The following is a 21,485-nucleotide window of genomic DNA, read 5'->3' on the forward strand; positions in this document are numbered from 1 at the left end:
CAAACTAATATTGAATTAGAAAAGCGTGTACCAGCGTTCATCATGTGTGCGTGCGTGAGGTACAACGCGCTCCTGTTATGGCACGCTCCAAACCACACAGCCTACCTTTGCGCGCAGCTTTTTCTCTCCGTGCGTTTACGCGAAGTCTAATTTCGCGTATCGGCGCGCCTCCTCGCTTGCTTTCTTTGTTTTCTCGCCGATGTTAAAGTCCATCATTAACGAGACTAAACAGCTGAGATGTTTGGAGCGATGCGTCTGGAGGGTATGAGGCGATGTGTTACCGGTCTCCTCACCTGATTGGACCGGGGAAAGATGATGTCAGACGACAGCACGCGTCCTGGATTGGAGAGAGCCGAGTAAACAAAGCCGCGAGGAGAAGAAGGAAAGCTCTGCACATCTCCAGACAGTCCGACCGACAAACAGAATCCGACTTTACGCACGAGAGAGGGCGGCCCCGGCGGCGCGCACTCGTCCGCTATCGGCTAAAAGTAACATCTTCAGTTCCATTTTCACGTTTACGCACTCCAAGACGTCTGGAGGAGGCTCAAGGGAAACTTACGGTCGTCTTTAGATCCGGACGCTGTACCGCTTTTTACGCTTGAGTAAGAGAATAGTCCACTAACCCGTGAGCAACTGTTCGAAAAGTATCCAAGGAATTATACGCACAAGTTCCGATATTATGAGAATTGAATTAGCACAATTAATTAAATCATAGCATATCCGCGTGCGCAAGCCGACCGTCTGGAGGCGGTATGAATCTTTATATTCAGAGCGTGAGCCAATAACTTGAAGACGCAGAGAGAACCGGGGCGAGAGACTGAAAGTTCAAAGACATCTGGGACACTTTGAGGCGCGTTCGTGGGAACGTCTGCCTCCGACGGGCAGGTGTCCCGCCGAGCGGCGCGGAGTCTCCAGCTCGGGCCGGCAGCGCTGACATGCTGCCCAAAGCCGAGACTGAATCCCTGGGACTCTCTCGATCGTATGGGGAACAAGGGCTCATGCCAAGGAACATTCACGGTAAGTCGTTTATTTCCATCTTTTAACACGACACGACCCAAATCTGCGTGAAACCTGAGCGCGTCACCAAAACTTTCGAGCGCGTATTGAACACATTTCTGCGGACGTCGTGGCTTAACGACTGGATACTGTCAATATAATCTATAATTACATTCTATGCTATTATATTGTGATAAATTACGAGACATATACAGTCTTTAATGTACAGATTTAAAAATTAATAACTTCGGGCATATTAATTATTCTCGATCTTTGCTCCATTAAAATAATGCGTGAAAAGGATGAAACAGAAAAGAGGAGATCTTTGTTGCAACATATTCAAAGAATGAACTTTTCTCCTGTGTCCAACGAGCTGTTAAAACAGAGCTCTAGCAAGTTCATCAAAAATTGGAGAAATATAATTTAGAGCGCTCAGGCCAAAGAATTAAAGCGATCTGTGGTCTATTTTTTTATTCATATACTTTGTCAAATGACTGTAGGGTTGTTAGACGAATCCAAAATGTTTTGCATTCAGTTAAGTTTTATTAAAACAAATTTACGTTGTTAATTCCAAATATTTGCCTAAACATTCAAAATAAGGTTGAAATAAATTAGAACTCGGTACCGCTTTTGTAACGTCATGCATTTGTGTGATCATTCACTATTTGTCTCATTTAACGATTTTGTTCCATCTCGATAAGGACGTCACTCACTCAGAATAATTTTTTTCTACGAATTGATTTTACGATTTCAAAGTATTTCCGTTTTAATTTAGAAAAACAAAACGTTTTCAGAATGGGCATATTTTATTTATCAATATCCTAAAATTCCCCACGGAATAATTGAATATATCACTTTTTTTATGATCCACATGAGACGCCTGCTTTATGTGTAAATAAACTCATGAATTCTCCTCATTCTCTTCATGTTGTTGACAGCAATAAAAGCCCGGCAATCAATTCAATCAATGATCCCGGTTCCTGGTTTATGAGACGCAGATATGCTCACATGACAAGGTGTGGCCTGTTCAAATGTCCCATATCTCCTTTTATGTATGGATTAAAAACAAGGGAGCAATGGGGATTTCTTCTGATTTAATTATTGAGTCAGTGAAGTTTTCATTTTTTAATCATTTTTATCAAACGCTGCAGCTTTTCCGTGAAACGCATGAGCGTGCGTCGAGGTGAGAAGCTGCAGCTGCGCCGGTTTGTGACTCTGCACCTTCTGAAGCAACGCAGCCTGCATGCGCGCATTCTGCAAAAACCTCTCACATATTGCTGCACCTTTACCAACAAGCTTAAAAACAGGGTATAAAATATGTTCGTTATCCTGAACAATGCCGCCTTAATACAAATTATTATTCTGTCACGAACATTCTACATTTTTAAGAGAGGAAACCGGAGTAATACACACATTTTATTTGCGTCACCATGCAAATGTCCCGCCTACAGGTATTTATTTTATTTACCACCGCTCCATCCGCTGCGTTTAAAGATGATTTCCTTTTATGCGCTTTAAAGAAACACAAACTTGGGAAAAGGAGATTGATTTAAGTTTCTGTTGGAGGGGGGGGGGCGACGGAAGCTCGATGAAACTTGTTGATCCAGCTGCAGAACGCAGCGCGCATCCGAGCAGGGCAACGCGCGAACACACCAGAAATCATGTCTAATAGCTGACTGGAGTTTGGAGTCGACCAGTAAAATACGACAAGGCCTTGGGAGGCGTCTAATTGACAAAATATTTCCACTTTTAAAGCCACATTCACGGAGGTTTTCCTGTTTGATCCTGGCTTCTTTTTATGATGAGAACCATAAATGCTTTTGTAACTGTCGTAAATGTCAGTCCGTCTGTTTGCTTTGCGCTGTCGCACACAGTCTTATCAAGTCAACGCTCACGGGACGACAAATCTGACAACTAAATCATTTAAAACTTATATATAAATATATGTATATTGCTTCAGTCGATTTAAATGTGTGGCTCTTAACTAGCAGCAACATTTTACTCCTATTTCTCATCCTAAATATGAGAAATAAACAAATGAATTGTAATTAATGCAGCATTTTTGAACCGTGAGCAGAAAGTCATTTAAAGGTTCCCTATCTACAATCAGAACACAAAGGCAACTAAAGCTAATGGTGTGTGTGACAATGTGAGATTTCCTGGAGATGATGTTTGGTCGAGGTGGGTTTGGATATATTTCTCTTCACCCGCAGAGATAAGGGCTTCTCTGCGTGTCTTTATTTGTCTGTGGGCGGCAACATTTTCTCCACCAATCTTTAACTCTAATATCTTTCCTGTCCCCCCAGCGAATTCACGACTTATAGAGTCTAAGTCTTAGATGCATGAATATTTATGAAGCACACTTTCATGCGCCTTTTGCAGTGTTTGACTCCTGCTCCAACGATTGTATAGAGAAGTCAGTAAAAAGGAGAAAAAAAGGGTTGGAGGCGCCCCCCCCTCCCTCCAACACACACACACACACACACACTCTTAAAATTAAACATATAGAGGTCCAACAGAAGGTAAAAGAAAACCTCTTTGTGTTTCATCTCGGTGTTCCACGTGGTTCGTCTCTCTTGATGAATGGAAGAAAGCTCTCGGAAAAGAGATTGCACAGCACTGAAATAGACTTCTCTCTCTCTCTCGCTGTGTGTGTCCGTGTCTCATCCACAGCACACCAGTTAAAAATGATGGACTACTCATATGACGAGGACCTGGACGAGATGTGTCCCGTGTGCGGAGACAAGGTTTCAGGATATCACTACGGACTTCTGACCTGTGAGAGCTGCAAGGTTAGTGCCCCGAGCGGTGGAACAGCATGTCTGATTATGATGGGCCACATTGGAATCTAAATGCCCCTATTGATTTACTTATTCATTCATTCATGTATTTATTTATTGGTCCTGATATCTCAATTATGTGCAATAAGTTCCCTATTGAAGACTTTTGCTCTAGAATTATTGAATTGCATCAGAGCTAATTGCATTATTAGGCTTATTTCCGTGTATCAATCTGTTCTTTTCATCGTCTTTTTTTTTCTTTTTTTACTGCACATTAGACATTCTTGACCAGAGTCACTAACAAAAGGTTTAACTGTTCAGAGAAGATTCAGTTCCTCAGCATTAATATTACAGGAAACCCAAAGCATAAAGAGGTCGTGGGTCAAATGCTGTTGTGACAAATGTGAGAAACCTTTCCTGTAAGTGTCACTGGGTTTTGTAAAGGCTTGGCAAAGACAAGGGGAGTCGGCATGCAAAGAGTTTTTCAGGGAAGGAGGATTCAGCCCCGGAAGCAAAGCCCACACAATAATAATGACTCTGTTTGTACAAACCTGTCAACCATCTGAAACGCTCATCACAAGTTCATTAGGTACTGCAGCATCGTCTGTTTGCAAAGTGTTTCCATTTAAAAGTTAATAGTGAGGCAACAAACTGTTGCTGCTGTTAATTTGAACTCAGTCAACAACCTGTTTGTCCCTTTGTGTGTCTTTTCAACTCCGAGCTAACAGACAAGACCCAGGGCTTTTTGTAATTCATTTTGATCAGTAAAGCTGTCAGAGCAAAATTAAGCTGCAAGACAAATGTCTATGTGTTAACATTATTCAGTGTAAAATTGCAGCTCGCAGTATTGATGCTGCAGCACACATTTCTTGCCTATGTGGTCATTATTCAAAGCAGATGCTATAGATTGTATCCTTTATTATTGACCTTGAGATGCTCAGCATTTGCTTGATGGAATATATCAGTGGCTTCGCTGCTGCTTTTCTGCCTCAGCTAAGAGTTTCCCCCAGTTTAGAAATATAATAGCGTGTGTGTGTGTGTGTGTGCGTAGGCGGTAGATGAAGATGTATAGTATATATATATATATATATATATATAGTGTTGCATATCCCAGTTCTAACATGAGTAATATTGATAATTACTCAAAACTTATCATTGATTATCTTTACAACATAGGCGGTCTATTCAGCACAGCGTCTGAAGTGACACATCAGTGTGTTGACATGTTACAGGCTCCTATTGGGATTAAATATCCCTGTGTGTCCGTGTAGTCCGAGTGCGTCGGAGGTTCCTCCCGAGCCACAGCTACACAAGAACGGAAAAACCAGGAGTAGTGATTTATTCCTTGTTTGCTTTTAATATGAAGATGCCTCTCTTTCAGGTTTTATTACTGCTATTACAGCAATATTCATATTTCCCAAGTTAGTCTTATCAAATGTTGGAAATAATTCAACATTTCTAGAGAGTTTAGAGCTGAAATATCCTTTTACCGGTATATGCAGCCACCCTCTGTCCCCCTCAGCCTTCAACCACAAAAACTCAGTTTACTCCGTCAGATGTTTCATGTTTAGTTGGGCTGTCAGATTTGGTCAGACAAGCAAACACACACACACACACACACACACACACACACAGAGAGAGATAGAGAGAGAGAGTAAACGCGGTACGACATCATACCTTTTGGATAACAACATACAATTCAAGAAAAACAAGTTGAGGTCATATGGATTCCTGTTGTTTTTAAGACAGAGTGCAGGATATGATTCTCAAAGAACATTAGGTGGTGATGGAAATTATAGTTTTCATGCTTCTTTCATGGATCCACAGGCTGGCATTGACACACAAAATTAATGGCTTTGTGAATATCTTGTATCTGTCTGGAAAAAAGGAAAGAAGTTCGGAATATTGTGATGTGATTTCAAATCTGATTTTGATTTGTTCCATTTTTGTTTTGTTTTTTCTTTTGATAAATGAGAACCAGACAAAAGAAGCCCACAGAAATCCAGCTACAAGTAGAAAGTAGACTCCGGCGAGTTCTTATACCCTCAGTTAGAACTGCCGATCAAACAAAACCTCTTCAGTTAAATGTTGCCAATCTGCATGTGTGCTATTGTGTGGTATTCAAAACATGTCACCATTTGGTTTGCTTCAGATATGTAGAGCACATGCTGAGCACTAAATGGAAAAACTGGAGAGAAGAAAGTTCTCTCTGAAGCATGCAATATTTAGCACCGATCAGTCAATAAAGTGAAGGCTGTGGACTTTTCTTTTTTTTAATCTTTGACAGATCAGGTTTAGTCAGATATTAACACCAGAAAGCTTTTGATTTTTTTTTGAAAGTCTGATCTTAAAGATTCTCCTCTTTGGTTACAGAATGAGAACTTTAAAACCATCTTGTTTGTCTGTGTAGGTCCTCAGTCATCCAGGTTGTTGATTCTTCGTGTTTGCTCTTCCTCTTGTTTGATTTTCACTGCCGCTTCTTAGAATTAGTTTCACTTTCCAGGTCTTAATCTTTGGAATTCTAGAACTGTGAAATATGGATATAGATTATTGGATTATTTTACACCTGTGCTCATAGGCGGAGGTTACGTAATCAATGTCGTTTATCTGTCCGTCCGTCTGTTAGCATGATAACTCAAAAAGGTCTGGACGGATCCGGATGAAATTTGGGAATGTTTCCAGGAACAGATTACATTTTGAGGATGATCCAGGAGAGATCCTGGATCACTTAGAAACGTTCATGAACATTGCAGTGAATGGAACTTCAAAATTTGTTCCTCAATATGGTTGATTATTGACCAATGTTTATGCAATTTGGCACAGTTATGTAGGGTTGGGGTCTCTATCTTACCACCAAATTTCACCTGGATCGGATCCAAAATGACTTTAGGAAAAATCTTTACATTTTTACATTGAAGACCTGATTTATGGATTCAAAAATTAGTTAAAAATATAAATAAACTCTGATTCACTTCTACTGTTCATGGTTGGTGTATAAAAATACCAAGGACAACTTAGAACCTTTTGACGATGATCCAGATCACCATGTGGACGGTGTGAATCCAATTAGGAGAATGAGCTGCTCTGCGGAGGTCTGCGCTCTCTGAGTGCTTTTCTAGTTAATAATCAAGTGGAGAGCTGGAAAAAGAATTTCCTCTCTTTTTCATGTAAATATAAGAATAATAGTGTAATGCTGACTATAGGTGAAAATGTCATACCATTTATAAAGTAGCCCCGAGAAGCTTCCAAAATGTAAATTTTGCTCACTTTACTGCGTAAAGTTCTACCTACGATGGAATTCTATAAATAATTTTCCTGTATTGCTTAATCAAAATGTATGAAAAAGACTCACTTTTCAAAATGTTCATAAAAAACACAGTAACCTTCTGAACAGTTTCATTCATTCAATATAAAAATTATAATAAAAAAGAAAAATCTGTATTTGTACACTGCTTTGTGTGTCTGTGAAGAATCATGATGTAAATAAGAGCACAGCACAAAACGTCACTGTGTGTGTGTGTGTGTGTGTTTGTGTTTCCATTAAGACCATCCCTCGCCATCTATCTGAGAGCGTGAATGCGCCAATTACCGTCACGTTGCAGGGGTCAAGCGGGTTGACATCTTAATTGGTTCTCTCCACAGGGTTTCTTCAAACGCACCGTCCAGAACAACAAGCGCTACACATGCATAGAGAACCAGAGCTGCCAGATTGACAAGACCCAGAGGAAGCGTTGCCCGTACTGCCGTTTTCAAAAGTGCCTCACTGTTGGCATGAAGCTAGAAGGTACCGCAACATGTTTACATTTTGCAATGCAGATGTTTGGCTTAAGGCTTTAGCCTTATGTCACACATTTCTGTGGTGCATTTTTAATTTCTATTTGATTCCATCTTAAATCCAGTGAAAAAATACGATCACTGTAAGATATTCTAAGTTGTGCAGAGCAGCTTGATTATATCATGTATAGCTGTGAGAAGTTTGAGTGTTTTCAAATAAGGCATTGATGGAATTATTGCGTAAAGGAAAATGGGTTTTATTTTTTTCTTGACCGTGAGTTGTCAGTCAGGAAAAATGATGTTATTAGTGTTGAACATGTGACTGTATATTAACCAATGGGGGGGGGGGGGGTATTCTGATGCATTAGTGTAGATGGAGGTATCCACAAAAGGCTTTTATTAGCAATGATATCAAATGAAACAATGCTGGTGTACGAAAAACAGCCCTGGTGAATTTACGTACCGTGTATTATAGCTCAGATTATATTATGCTGCTATTTGACTCTAATATGTGGTTTAAGCAGAGTTTTTTTTTTTTATATTGTATATAGGATTGGATTAATAGTGCCTTAAACTTGATGATTTGCTCGAATATTCAGTAACAAAAGCTCTCAGTTGAATACAGATGAGTAAAATGCATCACATTTCTCTCTCATATCTGGTAAAGTTGAGGAATAAAGTATTTAAAATACACACTAAACTACATCCTAAGTAATTCCGTCTAAATTTGGAAGAATATTCCTGCCCTTATTGAGCACATGCATCATTATATCTTTTAAAATGTGATGTCCGTTTGTAATTGCAGTTACTGATGACAAGATACAGCTGGCACAAACATTTGGAGACTCTAAGCCAGTATTCAGTAAAACCTGTACCGCTGCCAAGCCCGAGTAATTCGACACATGTCTGTTTGTGCATGCCTCACCCCATCAAAAAGAATTGTGTAAATCAGTTCATTATGTCCCGTTGCGCAATGGAGCATAAAGTTATTTAAAAGAAAAACTGGATCACCTCACTATCCAGATATGCATCAACATTTGATTGTTTTTTTTTTCTGATCTGTGCTTCACATTACCATATGGTTTAGTAAATTTTGAGTTATTTGCCCATTTACCCAGACCTGCACCAAACCTTTATGTGCTCTCTAATAACACAAGCGCCATGCCGCCACCAAGTGTCATGGAAATCCATTTTGCAGTTTTTGCACAAGCTGACATTCCAACAGATGGACACAATTGAATATACTATTTGACTGAGGAAAAAAGTTCTTCCAAAAACAGTTTTCACGGGATATATTTTTCGTCTGAATTGAGAAGTCCACGATTTAAGAAGGTTGATACCTGCTCTGACGCAATGACTAGAGAAAGTGGTATTTATTTAAACATTTAACACTGAATATCTCAGTCAGTTTGTGAAGTGAAACCTTCATTTCGACTTCATTGTTGAAATCCTGCATTGCTTATTAGTGTTATAAATTGTGTCAAGGGGAGTTAGTGGTACCTGGTAGCTGCTTTGCACTTGCCAGACAGATACAATATTAAACTTGGCGGTGGGGCAAGCATGGTAATGATGATGATACTTTTGGCCGGCCATTTCGAAGCCTCTTTGTTTCATTTTAACTGCTCAAAAGCTTGTTCAAACACAACTGTGCAGAAGAGACAAGATGGGAGCGTGAGGGCCATCATTCCAATGGTGAAAGGTAATATTTAAAATGAACCGCATTTTGTCAGTCGCTAACACTTTTTATTTTGGAATTGCACATTTTGGAGGGAATAAAGCACATTGAAGGGCATATTTCAATAAGAAAATTAAGTTCCAAATGTAGTTTAAACAATGTTTAAGTTACTATGTCCATCTTTTTCAGATAAAGAAAATTGTAGGCTTTGCTATGTTGAACCGACATTCTTCAGATTTGTGATTTTAGCCAAATTAGAATTCTCCAATCTCTAGAAAAGACACAACAGAGAAGAGGAAATTTGTCAAAGAAATAAGACCCTGGGAGCCTGAAATTAGGGCAAAGCTCCACCAAAATCGTTCTGGAGGCTTCTCCTCTCTTGACATACCAAGCATGGTGTAATTAATTGCTGTTAATTGTGAATGGCCGCTGGGCAGAATGTCCCAGCTTGTCATATTCCAGCTGATATGGAAGAGTTGAGGTCGGTGTTTGATTTGTATTTTGCTGGCAGTGGTTTTCAGCTCGGGGGCAAAATGGGCCCTGCAGCAGTCTGTCAGGGGCCCAAAGCTCCGGTGGGCGACTCTTGCCACAAACAGTAAAGACGTCTCATACAGAAACCCTGACAGCCCTCAGCACACCCACACAGCACTGCCTGGTAAACGCATACATATATTCATGAGATGACCAAAATGGAGTTGGAAAGGCCAAAGGAAAGAGGGAGAAGCTGTCATTTGTTTGCTTATTTGTTTTTTAAATAGCAAGGAAACTGGAAAAGCAGTTTTGGGTCATGTGTTTTGTTATTGTGATCATTTCATTCCATTACTCAGCAGCGTGAATTCAGAAGGCTGAGTGGAAAAATATGTGAGGCCTGTTTACTCCTTCTTTCTGGTGCTGTTCTGGATGTGTTTATGATCTTTAAGATTAACTTTACTTTGAGGAATCTCCCTGTAGATTATAATATTATAATAGAATATTATAGTAAAAAAAAAAAAAAATCAATGCATGCACCTATTTTTTGGGCTCCGTTGCATCTTATAATATAAAGAGCACGAACCAATGTAATGGAGGCTGGCAGACACTTTGAGCAGCAAACATGGATGATGTTACAGCATGATATGTGCTGCAAAATCCTCGGCTTTGTTGGTTTGCGCTGCTGTCAACCGGTGTTGACATAAAAAGACAGGAAAAGCCACATTCTCCCCAGGTCTGAGCCATTAGCACGTCGTTCACTGAAGCTGATGGAGCGTGCCCGCCTGAACAGCTCCCACTGGTAGGATTTTCTTTTTATGCTCGCTGGAAGTTGCCTTGAATCATATGCTTCACTGAGCTGTCTAATATCTCCTTTACTTATGTATCATCTTAAAGATGGAGCGTAACTGAGGTGTTTGTGATCCTGTGGATTTTGCATTTTATCTACACGCCTGTTTAATGAGGCAAAGGTCACATGATGTTATGAAATAAACGCTTACGAATTTCAACATCTGAGGAAATGTCAATGAATGACATGTTAGCAAAAAAAAAAAAGACAGATTACCTATTTTGTTGTCCACTTGATAAAATGCTGATTACTCTTTGTTGTCTGGTTCCTTTACGGTTGAGAGATACTGAATGCCATTTGACTTTTTTTTTTTATCCTAGCCTTAAATCAGATTTTTTGCTAAACAGACTTACAGTTCTCCCTCAGTTAACACTTTTTTCTGCAAATGCTATTTTTAATGTTTACCATTCAGTTAATCCACCATCAAATATAAATTAATTATTTGTATTAAGTCAAAATCTCTACATGTAGAATCCTTCGAGCTCAAATTAGCAACACCACCCGGGTGTTTATCCTGGTCTGTAATCTCCTCCATTTTTTATTTTTCCTGACTGCCTCCCATCTTTTAACTCGGCTTCGTCTTCCGTCAGCCTCCCAGTCCCTGCGGTAGAAGCCAGGGAGATGTGTCATTACTTATGCATAGATATCATAGGTATTCATGTGTGTGCATGGGATGGGATGCATCCAGGGCAGGGGCCACGGCCTGACATGACAAACAGGGTGTCAGCAAGACTCTGCTGGACCCATTAATATGCCGGCGGCCGACAGGAATCCTCACCAACGCCCGCTTAATATTCCTGTATATTAAACAACCATAAATCAGAAGACATAAGCACTGAGAGCTGTGCGTGTGTGCGTGTTTACCCATCCACACACCGAGGCAATATATGAATTTCCCATGATGGGTTGTCATTTAAAGGTAAATGTATAGTATATTTCTACTGCAGTAGTCTCATTGCATTGTCCATTGTCATGGGGGTTTCATTTAGCCAGTTTGTGAATTAGTGGATGAATGCATCTTCACAATGAATCAAAGGAGTCATGCAACCTTTTAGTCTGGATCTAACCCAAAAGCCTGACTGCTATCCTGAAATATTTCTCGACTGAGTCCCTCTTCTTCTACTAGATTTTTTTAGTCCTCCTCAACATGTTTTTTTTTCCTCCTCGGGTTTTAGTTTATAAGTGTTTCTTTTCTTAAGCTAAGTGCTCAGAGATGCACATTCCTGTCAATCATGTTGCATTTATTCGTTGCATTTACACACACACACACACACACACACACACACATCCACCACACACACACAAACACTTCAATCTGTGTGACATGCATGCAAATCACCTTGTGTAATTACACAGAATTCGTGGGAGTGAGTGCGTGTTTGTTTGTGTGTCAGTGCGGGAAGGCAGTCAGGGCCTAATTTTGTTTTCCCAATAGAGCTAGCTATTAGTTTCTCAGCTCATTAATTACGCAGTTGTGGAGAAATCATTAATAGTTAAAGTCATCCTACAATAATTTGTAATGGATAAATTCAACAACTCCAATTCTTTTTTTCTCCTTTGATGGGCAGTCATGCATAACGTCTGAGCCTTGTTAAGTGGGCAGCAGACTTGACCTAAAGCACGTTGGGTAATGTGTGTGAGTGTGAGTGCGTGTGTGTGTGTATGTGTGTGTGCATGCTATCTTGTCTCCTCTTGGTTAGATCAGTGACAGACACTTTTGTGATGGAGGTCATTAAAATCACTCCCAAGGCAGCTTGGTGTGTGCGTGTGTGCGTGTGTGTGTGTGTGTGTGTGTATGTGTGTGTGTGTGTGTGTGTGTGCGTGTGTGTGCCCATCCTCACCTCAAATCTCTGCCTTCACTTTTCTGTTCTCTCATTCATCCATCAAGACATCATGAGCTGCAGTGGATCCAAAACTCCGCTACATGTTATGTGATTGCTCACCCTGTATGATCATACATACATATATGTATGTTTGTGTGTATACATACATACATACAATACTGTACTCGTATTAGTGATCTTGTTTTACTGTTACGTGGTCTCCCAGATGACCACTAGCTTGTTGCACGCTGAGCTTGGCAAGCCTCGTCAGAGTAAGAGGTAATTAAATCTGAATAATTAACATTAGTGGCCCCCAACTGGGACACAGTGGCACAGCTTCCCCGTGGCAGCAGCCAGACAGATCACACATGGTTCTTAGGAGTCCACTTGTGCTTGGCTCGTTCATTAGAAAAATCCACAGCACAGACTGGTTGTGATCTTCACCACGGGATCCTGCACTGAAGGGGGAGGCGGGGGGACAACATGTACATTTGATTAATCAGGATTTTTTTTTTTTAATTATTATCACTACTTGCAAAACTTTATTAAATAACCCTTTTATTATAATGAATAAAAACATTTAGAATATTTTCGGTTACAAAATCAAACAACAATTCCAATATTTGAATTGAATCACATTTCCTTTCTATTTTATATCCACACCTAACCTTAGAGGTGTGCATTTCCTGAGGGGTAGACAGATAGATATAGCCCGCTGTACAATAATCACTTAGCAATATTGCACAGAGAGTCCCAACCAATTGAAAGGAACTATTAAATGCAACTAATACTGTTCTCTTCCCATTTTCTCCATTTTTTATCTCTTTATTCTCCAGCTGTGCGGGCCGATCGCATGCGTGGCGGTCGCAATAAGTTCGGCCCGATGTACAAACGTGACCGCGCCCTCAAGCAACAAAAGAAGGCGCTGATCCGAGCCAATGGCCTAAAGATTGAGGCCATGACCCAAGTGATGCAAGCTGTGCCCACTGACCTCACCATCACCTCAGCCATCCAGAACATCCACTCGGCTGCTTCCAAGGGCCTTCCACTAAGCCACCACGCTGGTCACCACACTGGTCATCACCACCACCACCACCATCATCATCACGGCACCGCCCTGCCCCCGACAGACTACGATCGCAGCCCATTTGTCACATCGCCGGTTAGCATGGCCATGGCACCGCATGCCGGTAGCCTGCAGGGCTATCAAACGGCCTACGGACACTTCCAGGGTACGCGCACCATCAAGTCAGAGTACCCAGACCCGTACACAAGCTCGCCCGAGTCCATCATGAGCTACGCCTACGTCGATGCCTACCAGTCAGGCTCGCCGCCCAGCTTCCCTCATCTGATTGTAGAGCTGCTCAAGTGTGAGCCAGACGAGCCGCAGGTTCAGGCCAAGATTCTGACGTACCTGCAGCAGGAGCAGGCCAGCCGAGGCAAGCACGAGAAGCTCAACACCTTCGGCCTCATGTGCAAGATGGCTGACCAGACACTCTTCTCCATCGTGGAGTGGGCACGCAGCAGCATCTTCTTCCGTGAACTCAAGGTAAGGTTCATACGTTCCCTTTCTTATTTTGCATTGGAAATCTGATAATGCAATTATTTTATTTGGCAGGTCTCTAATAAGTCACCCATGTTTTTCAATGGAGTCTTTCCCCACCCTGCCATCCACAATTGACAATACATAAGCACAGTTCATGAGCATCATCTCCTCAAAACGTTATCTTCAACGGGCCTTTAATCTGGCTCCTTTATGCACTGGCTCAACACTAATGCAGACTACACAGGCTGTTGGGGGTGAGAGGCATCTGCTATTTGCAGCCAATGCTGTCTCTCCTACTGCCTGATCAAAATCCAGCAGCCAGCTGTAGTTACTCTTTGTGTGACACATTTTGGCTATGGGTTGTGAAAACCTTGACTAGAAGCTTCAGGCAATTTTCACACTAACAGGGTTCTAGTCTCAGTTGGTATTACGTGAACTGAAACGGAACACCACCCACTTCCCCTTGAAATATCACTCAGATCTATTTGCTCACATTCTGTAATGTTATTTAATTTTTTTAATTTTCCTTGAGCATATTGGTCAAACAAAAGACAGAGGATAGTGTCTTAATAGTTACAAAGCTATAGTTTTTTTTTCCATTTTGTTTTTATTTGATTGTTTAAATTTGTGATGTACATTGTTAAATATTTTTACGTGCTATATGTAATTCGCCACATTGTGATGTCTGTGAGCATTTGGCAAAGGCCATCAAATCTGACCAATAGCAAGCTCTGTAAAACTTGATAATTCCCACTCATTCATCGCAGACCTCAAGGGAGGATTTGTGGCGTGTTGCTCGGTGCTCGTGGCATTATTTGCTGTGAATCAAGGTTAATGTTCGCAGCGACATGAAAGGCGTTTGATTAGGCTGTGCTTCACCTGCTTTTTTTCTCTTCTTCCCGTTGTCTCATTCCTTTGTCTGTTTGTTTCACACTGCCAAAGGCTCAGCTGCATATTCATGGGGATGGGCCTGTTGCACACACAAAAAAAAATCCCTCCAAATATTTCATATAATTTTATTTTCAAAGGGGAAAATAGCACATGAAATAAATGTAATATTAAAGATGGTGCCAATTACAACACTGACAAGGGTCCTTGGAAAACACATGTTGACATTTAGCAGTCATCGTGTTTCCGTTATTGACATTTTCGAGATCTGCATTTGCATTCAACGTGGATTTAAAGTGCTTCACTCATGCGCGCACACAGACCCATCGTAAGGTGTTGTCACTGCTAAATATTGTGTGTGGTTTGTCCATTAACTTTGAATGATAATTTTTGCTCCACTGCGAAGCCACTCTATTTATCCCACCCTTATCCTAATTCAATTATCTCACCTACTTGTGTTTGTCACTCGCTGATTTGCTACAGAATGAAGTGTCATTATGTCTGCCTAATGCCTACCTATATTATTGGGACTTCATAGTAATTGAGCTGGGTGCCTGTTACAATGACAATGACCTGTGAGTGCGGGAGAAACCTCCTCTCTGAACTAGCCCCGTATTTTACATTCGTGAGGGAGATAATTCAACTAAACACACCTTGCTTTTTTATTTTTTCCCGGATAGAACTAAAGCTGTGGCTCTGCTCCCCCCCCCCGCCAACATAATCCCTTTTCTGTTGCCTGCTCCTCATTAGTGACGACCAGAGGTAGGACAGAGATGGGCTTGATTGGTGTTAAACCAATGAGATCTGCCCAGCTTTACAGATTGTTGGACGCTGATATCCAAAGCTGGTATTGTGGATACTGAGTCACTGTGGTACGCACTTCTTGTGAATGTGTTGTTATTCTATGCCGGTGCCAGCTTTTACCTACTTGCTTCTGCAGCTCCATATCAAATTGCTTTAAAAGAGACATGATCTTTGACCTCTTCTAATTATCTCTCTGTGAATGGTCATATCATGTATGTGTGTGTGTCTGACTGTGTTAATTTTGAACACACGTGACGCTTTACATCTCATGTTGATATAGATCTACATATTAGATGTGAGGGTGAGTCTGGGAAAAGAGTGACAGGAAGCTAAGTAGAATAAAAAGTGTAGTAAGTTGTGAACATACACACACACACACACACACACACACACACACACACACACACACACAAAACACAGCCGCTGCTGTGCCCGTCACTATTCTTAGCTGTGCAAGAACAAAAGAATTTCTGTGGTAATAGAGCCAAGCTGGGACGGTGTGTGCGAGGTGTCTGCCAAAAAAAAAGTGTTTCAAGATTTAGTTTCCATAAGTTGGCCTTGGTCACGGGACTCATAAATATTTAGCCATTAAGAGCGCCTTCTAAAGCCCCCCCTTCCCCCTTCCCATCTTTTCCAGTGCGGCACACTGCAGCTCTCTTTCTAGCCCTCCTTCTGGGAATGAGGAGTGACGTGAGGGACGTTTAATTGTAACACCTTGGATGCTGAGGTGGGCTGGATGGGTGCCCGGTTATGATTGGTTTAACACATCGACGGTTTCGTCATATGTGGTGCTGGTTTTGACATCACTGACTTGGTGTTGTGCTCGCTTGTGGCTACAAGAGTAAAGTTTTTTAGGGCACTTAAGACAGGTGCCTCTGTGGATATGATTCAATGTGTTTGTATCAAAGTGACAGGATTCACCTTCTGCCACCCCCACCCCTTTGCCATTCACCGCATGCGCTGGCACGGGAGCCCCCTCCACCCACATTGGTGCCAACTGTTTACCCAGGCAAGTTTGGCCATTACCTGCTCATAAGTTCTTTCCAAAGGTCGCTATTGGAAATCATCGACTTCTTCCTGTATACATTTTTGCCAGACAGCAACAGGAAGCCAATGATCTTGGTGAAACTGTAAGATAGTCTGAAATGGGAAATTTAAAAATGAAGCATTATTTGATTATGATTAGTAACCTATAGAAAGTTTAAAGTATAGCTTTCCTAAAATATGTCTTTTAAAGTCGACTGTTTGCGTGTGTGTGAGGGTGACTCATACTGTACTGTAGCTGCTCTAGTGTGCTCCCCTCTCCGCCATTGTTTCAGCGTTGAGATGGCTGGCCTGACTCCCACCACAAATACAATGAGAGGGAGAATTTAGCAGGGCAATCGGGACTATTGATGATTCATGTGTTTATATCTTACCTTCCTACCTCTACTCCCTTTCCACCGCACCCTCCCCCGCTCTCTGTTTCCTCTGTGCACCCTTCAACTAAAAAGGATGTGTGTCTGGTGTTGGGACAGCAAAGCGCTCCTGTGTGTCGACAGACAGCATGCAGAGGTTGATGAAGTCAGGGAAAGGACAATTTAACAAGAGACTTAAGGAATCCAGTAAGGCAGCTAGTGTTCATCCATGTTACAGGAAAACACCTCAAATGTATCAGTGATGTTTTTCCTTCTTTTTGGGTAACAGTTGACCTTCTCGGGTCAGATGTCACCATTAGCCTTTTTATACCACTTAAATGAAGCCGGTCACTTCTGTTACCTGGCAATAATTTTTTTGACATGCTGTCTGAACACGTTGAAACCCCAAACATATTATGTTCGGGTCAAGCTGCTGTCTGTTAACCTCAGAAGCTTAACCTCCTGCTCTTTTGTCACATATTTTATGCAATCACTTTTGTTGAGTAGTGAATTATAATATGTTCCCGAATGGTTACCAAAAATCGCATAGAATATTAACATGTTGTAGGATTTTATTAAACCTTTGGATATGGACGAATGGTTTGGTTCCCACATGCATCTCTGCAAAACAATCACCTTAGAAAAGCATGCTTGCTCATTTGTTCTGATCGTGATTCAATTGATTTCAACGCACCATGCGTCAACCTGCTGTTAACAAACAAGTTCTTGAGTACTTGCATATTAATCAACTGACAAAGTCCTGAAGACAGCAAATGTTTGAAATGCAAATGCATTAGAGACACGGCAAATAAGTAAATAAAACTCCTTCCAATGTTTAAACAATATTTTTTTTGCATGATTGATCTAGATTGTAGAATATGGTGGTTGCCTTCATGACAGGGGCTTTTAGATATTTCAACTAACTTTTCTGAATTGTTAAAAATGACATTTATACAATATGTGATGTAGAAATCGTCTTTCTTCAGATATGTGCTAAATCTATGTTTTAGAATCAGTGTGATGCAGAGTAGCCTGTTTAGCTGATAGATGCATAGACAGAGGAAAAATAGCTATGACATCAGTGGCTTCACTTTATACTTTATTTTAATCATGCAGGGACATATTTTTTGGGGGGGGATCGAGACAGGTTTTTGTGCTTCTCTAGCTTTTTCTTTTTCTGTTTTGTTCCTCTGCATGAAGCGAGAATGGCAAAAGCAGAACAGAGGGCCATTAAGTTGAAGAGGAACTGTATTAGAAGTCTTGTTCCCTGGGAAAGCTCCCAGCTGAGCTGGGACGGCCATATTGGATTAACAGATGGCCGGGGAGTGGAAAAGACAAGCGAGAAGGACAGAGGTGAAACAAAGAGTGGCGAGAGGAGACGAGTGGAGGAGAAATGTGAGAGAACGGTGAAGAGAAACAGAAGGGAAAGGGACTAACAAAGACAAAGAGGTGGAGAAAATATCAAAGGCGACGTAATCGAGGAAGGAAGATATTATAAGACGAAAGTCAAAAAGCATAATAGACTGATGAAGAGATGAGAGTCGAAAAAGTCAACACAAAGGGTGAGATGGCAGCAAACAGATCGAGTTCCATACACAAAGTATGTAATAAACCAGTTGTTATTTAATTAGTCTATACTCTACTCTTAATTTGTTATTATTCTCATGTTTCATTTCAACTGTTGATTATTTTGACAAATGGTTCAAACAACAGCACCATTCATCATCATCATCATCATCATCATCTCGATTAGTTATGGGGATGTATAGATGAGAATTTACACTAAGAACACATTGGCTTTATATCTCACTATTATAAATGTAAAGACTTTTAATTCAATGTCAAATTGTGGAATATATCCATCTACATGTCGTCACAGTAAACAGATGTTTTTTTTATGTGAACAAAAAATGTGCCGGGGGGCGTCTGACATTTAGAATGCAACATAACATTAGAAGTGGCAGATTGGTGAATTAAGATAAAACACTGCAATTGTGTTTAGAAAAGTTGCAAGAAGTCATTGTGTTGAAATATTTTGGTGAGGGGGCGGGGGGGGGGGGATTGCTGATGGTGAGTGTCTTGATTAAACGAGCTTCATTCAACAACAACAACAACAACAACAACAAATTCCCATCATAATCTAATCTCTAAAATTAGCATTTTCTGCATGTCACTCATGTATGACAGATTTCAGGGATTGGATGAGGGGGAGAGGGGGCTGATCATGTCTCACACCTGAATACCCCCCCCCACTTACAGATTTACCTGAGTGAATAATGTAAGATCCTCGGATTCACACCACTCTGCCCCACTGCTTGATTTCAAACCCCTCCTCACACCCATAAATATTACATGACTTTACTTTGGTGAAATTATACTTACAGCATCCTCCTGCCTAGTTAAGACTGGAGCCTCATTTTTATAGTTTTAGTTTTCCTCAATCACACACACACAAATATTGTTCTCCATGACCTATCCAGGAGCAATTTTGAAGGTGCACTCAAGTGTGTGTGTGTGTCTGTGTGTGTGTGTTGTGGGGGTATTATCACTGCCCTGCTTTGACCGCTGACTGCACCGACTTTTTTTCATCACATCCCATAACTGAGTGGAAATTAATAAACCGTTTTAGGCGTGATCTGTAAACCCTGGGAGGTGTTATATCTATACCGCCTTACAGACAAACACACACACACACACACACACACACGCACACGCACTCACACACGCAGGCTGCAGTGCCTGTCTTGTCACAGAGGTCAACAGTCCACTCCCACCCACCACCCGCCATACCCCCCCCTCTGTCACCCCAATCCTGACAAACTGCAAGTGTGATGAGGTTGGTGGCCGCATGCAGTCGGCAGAGATTTGTAACCGTGTCCCTGGTCCATTGCATTTGAATTATTCGGCAGGCTGTGCTGCCCCACCACCACCACCACACACACACACCCATTGCATCCCGGCTTTACATTTGCTGGGAAAAGAGAAGGTGGAAAAGAAGTTAAAAAAAAGAATACAGAGGAATAAGAAAGAAGACTGATTTAAACTTAGAGGCAGTGACTTATTTGGAGAGAGAAACTCTCCATGAGAGAAAGAGGGGATGGAGTAAGAGATGGAGTTATAGACAGAGCTTTTCAGACAGGAGGGATGAAGAGAAAAAAGAGTTGACCATGAGAGATAAAGAGGCAGAAAAAGGAGGAAGACAGAAAGAAGGAAATAATGAAGGACAGAGTCAGCGGACAGACAGAGGGAAATGAGAAAGAGAGGAAGGTGGTGTTGGTGGCAGGAGGGTTAAGTGGGAAGATGAACAAGGGCTGTGAGAGGCAAAAACCAAGGGCAAGAGGAGGAAGAGGAGAGGGAGTATGGTGAAGGACAACAGCGAAGGGTGGGGGGGGGAGAGGACCGCTAGGTTGGGCTGGGGTGGGGTAGGGGTGTAAGGGGGAACAGGTGGAAGGTTAATGGGCCTGGAGCGAATCCACCAGACGCTCCCGGGCTTGATATATGGGTCCGGGGCCTGGTGTGGGGCGTAGGCTTTCAAAGATATATTATTTCATTTGAGGAGCAGCACCATTCTAGCTGACAATACCCCCCCCCCCCCCACCCTCACAGCCACTTCCACCAACAACCTCCCAGAGTCCAGCATTTGTCCAATGATAGATAGAACCCTACCCCCCACACCAGCCCAACACACACATGCACACATACACATACAGTGCAGTCCTCCACAAACATACGTTCCGGTGTCTTCTGGACAGTTTTTGTCAGGATGCTTGTTTAGATTTTCGCTTACTTCAGCTATTTCTTTCTGTGTTTCTTCATTCATCCCTTCCTCACCCCATTCCGTCTGCTGTCGGTCTTTGTCGCAGGCTGTAGGCAGGACTTGCAAGTCGCCTGTGTGACCTTTTTTTTAAGTTGCTATTTTGGCAGTAACAATATCTGTTTGATCAGGAGCTCTGGGTAGGAGCAAAGGTTTGTGTGGGGGTGGATGGGGCTCAACAAAGGCCTCTTTTCATTCACAAATTATTGCCCATCACGGAAGACATCTTAGGCTGACTTTTAACCCTCCTGTTCTCCTTGGGGTCAATTTGGCATCATTCAATGTTTATCATCCAAAAAATAGTATTTCGCTTTTTTTTTTTTACTTTACATTTCATGGATTTTCTTAATTTGATGGGTACAATTGATTAAGCATAAAATTATCCTCAGATTTCTTTTCAATAACCTTAACACACATGCATTGGTGTTCCCCTGGGGTCAATTTAACCCCAAGCTGTTTTAACTGTGTACAATTGTCCTACTACTCTCAGCTATGATTGTATCCATAATGTTCTGCAGTAGCTCAGTTCATTAAGCTACTGTAGATTTTACTGCTAAAATCTACTTTAGCAAAATGCTAAAATGGTGAGATGATGTTTCCGACGGTCTCACAGGTGAAACCCACATAGATGCACCTCATGCATCTCAGAAGGAAGAATTTTAAAAAGTCA

The 21,485-nt window shown here is 41.5% G+C and overlaps 1 protein-coding gene across 1 annotated transcript in view; it reads left to right on the top strand.

Annotated features, from left to right (window-relative positions):
* Positions 1 to 935: 935 nt before the first annotated feature.
* nr5a2 (nuclear receptor subfamily 5, group A, member 2) overlaps positions 936 to 21,485 on the top strand; it is a 54,712-nt gene continuing 34,162 nt past the window's right edge. The window contains exons 1-4 of the mRNA XM_068743950.1: positions 936 to 1,017; positions 3,670 to 3,788; positions 7,419 to 7,560; positions 13,203 to 13,915. Of these exons, the coding sequence (XP_068600051.1) occupies positions 936 to 1,017; positions 3,670 to 3,788; positions 7,419 to 7,560; positions 13,203 to 13,915 (1,056 nt within the window). The remainder of the gene's footprint in view (positions 1,018 to 3,669; positions 3,789 to 7,418; positions 7,561 to 13,202; positions 13,916 to 21,485) is intronic.

The sequence above is a fragment of the Brachionichthys hirsutus genome, chromosome 9, assembly GCF_040956055.1.
Source record: "Brachionichthys hirsutus isolate HB-005 chromosome 9, CSIRO-AGI_Bhir_v1, whole genome shotgun sequence".
Lineage (NCBI taxonomy): Eukaryota > Metazoa > Chordata > Actinopteri > Lophiiformes > Brachionichthyidae > Brachionichthys > Brachionichthys hirsutus.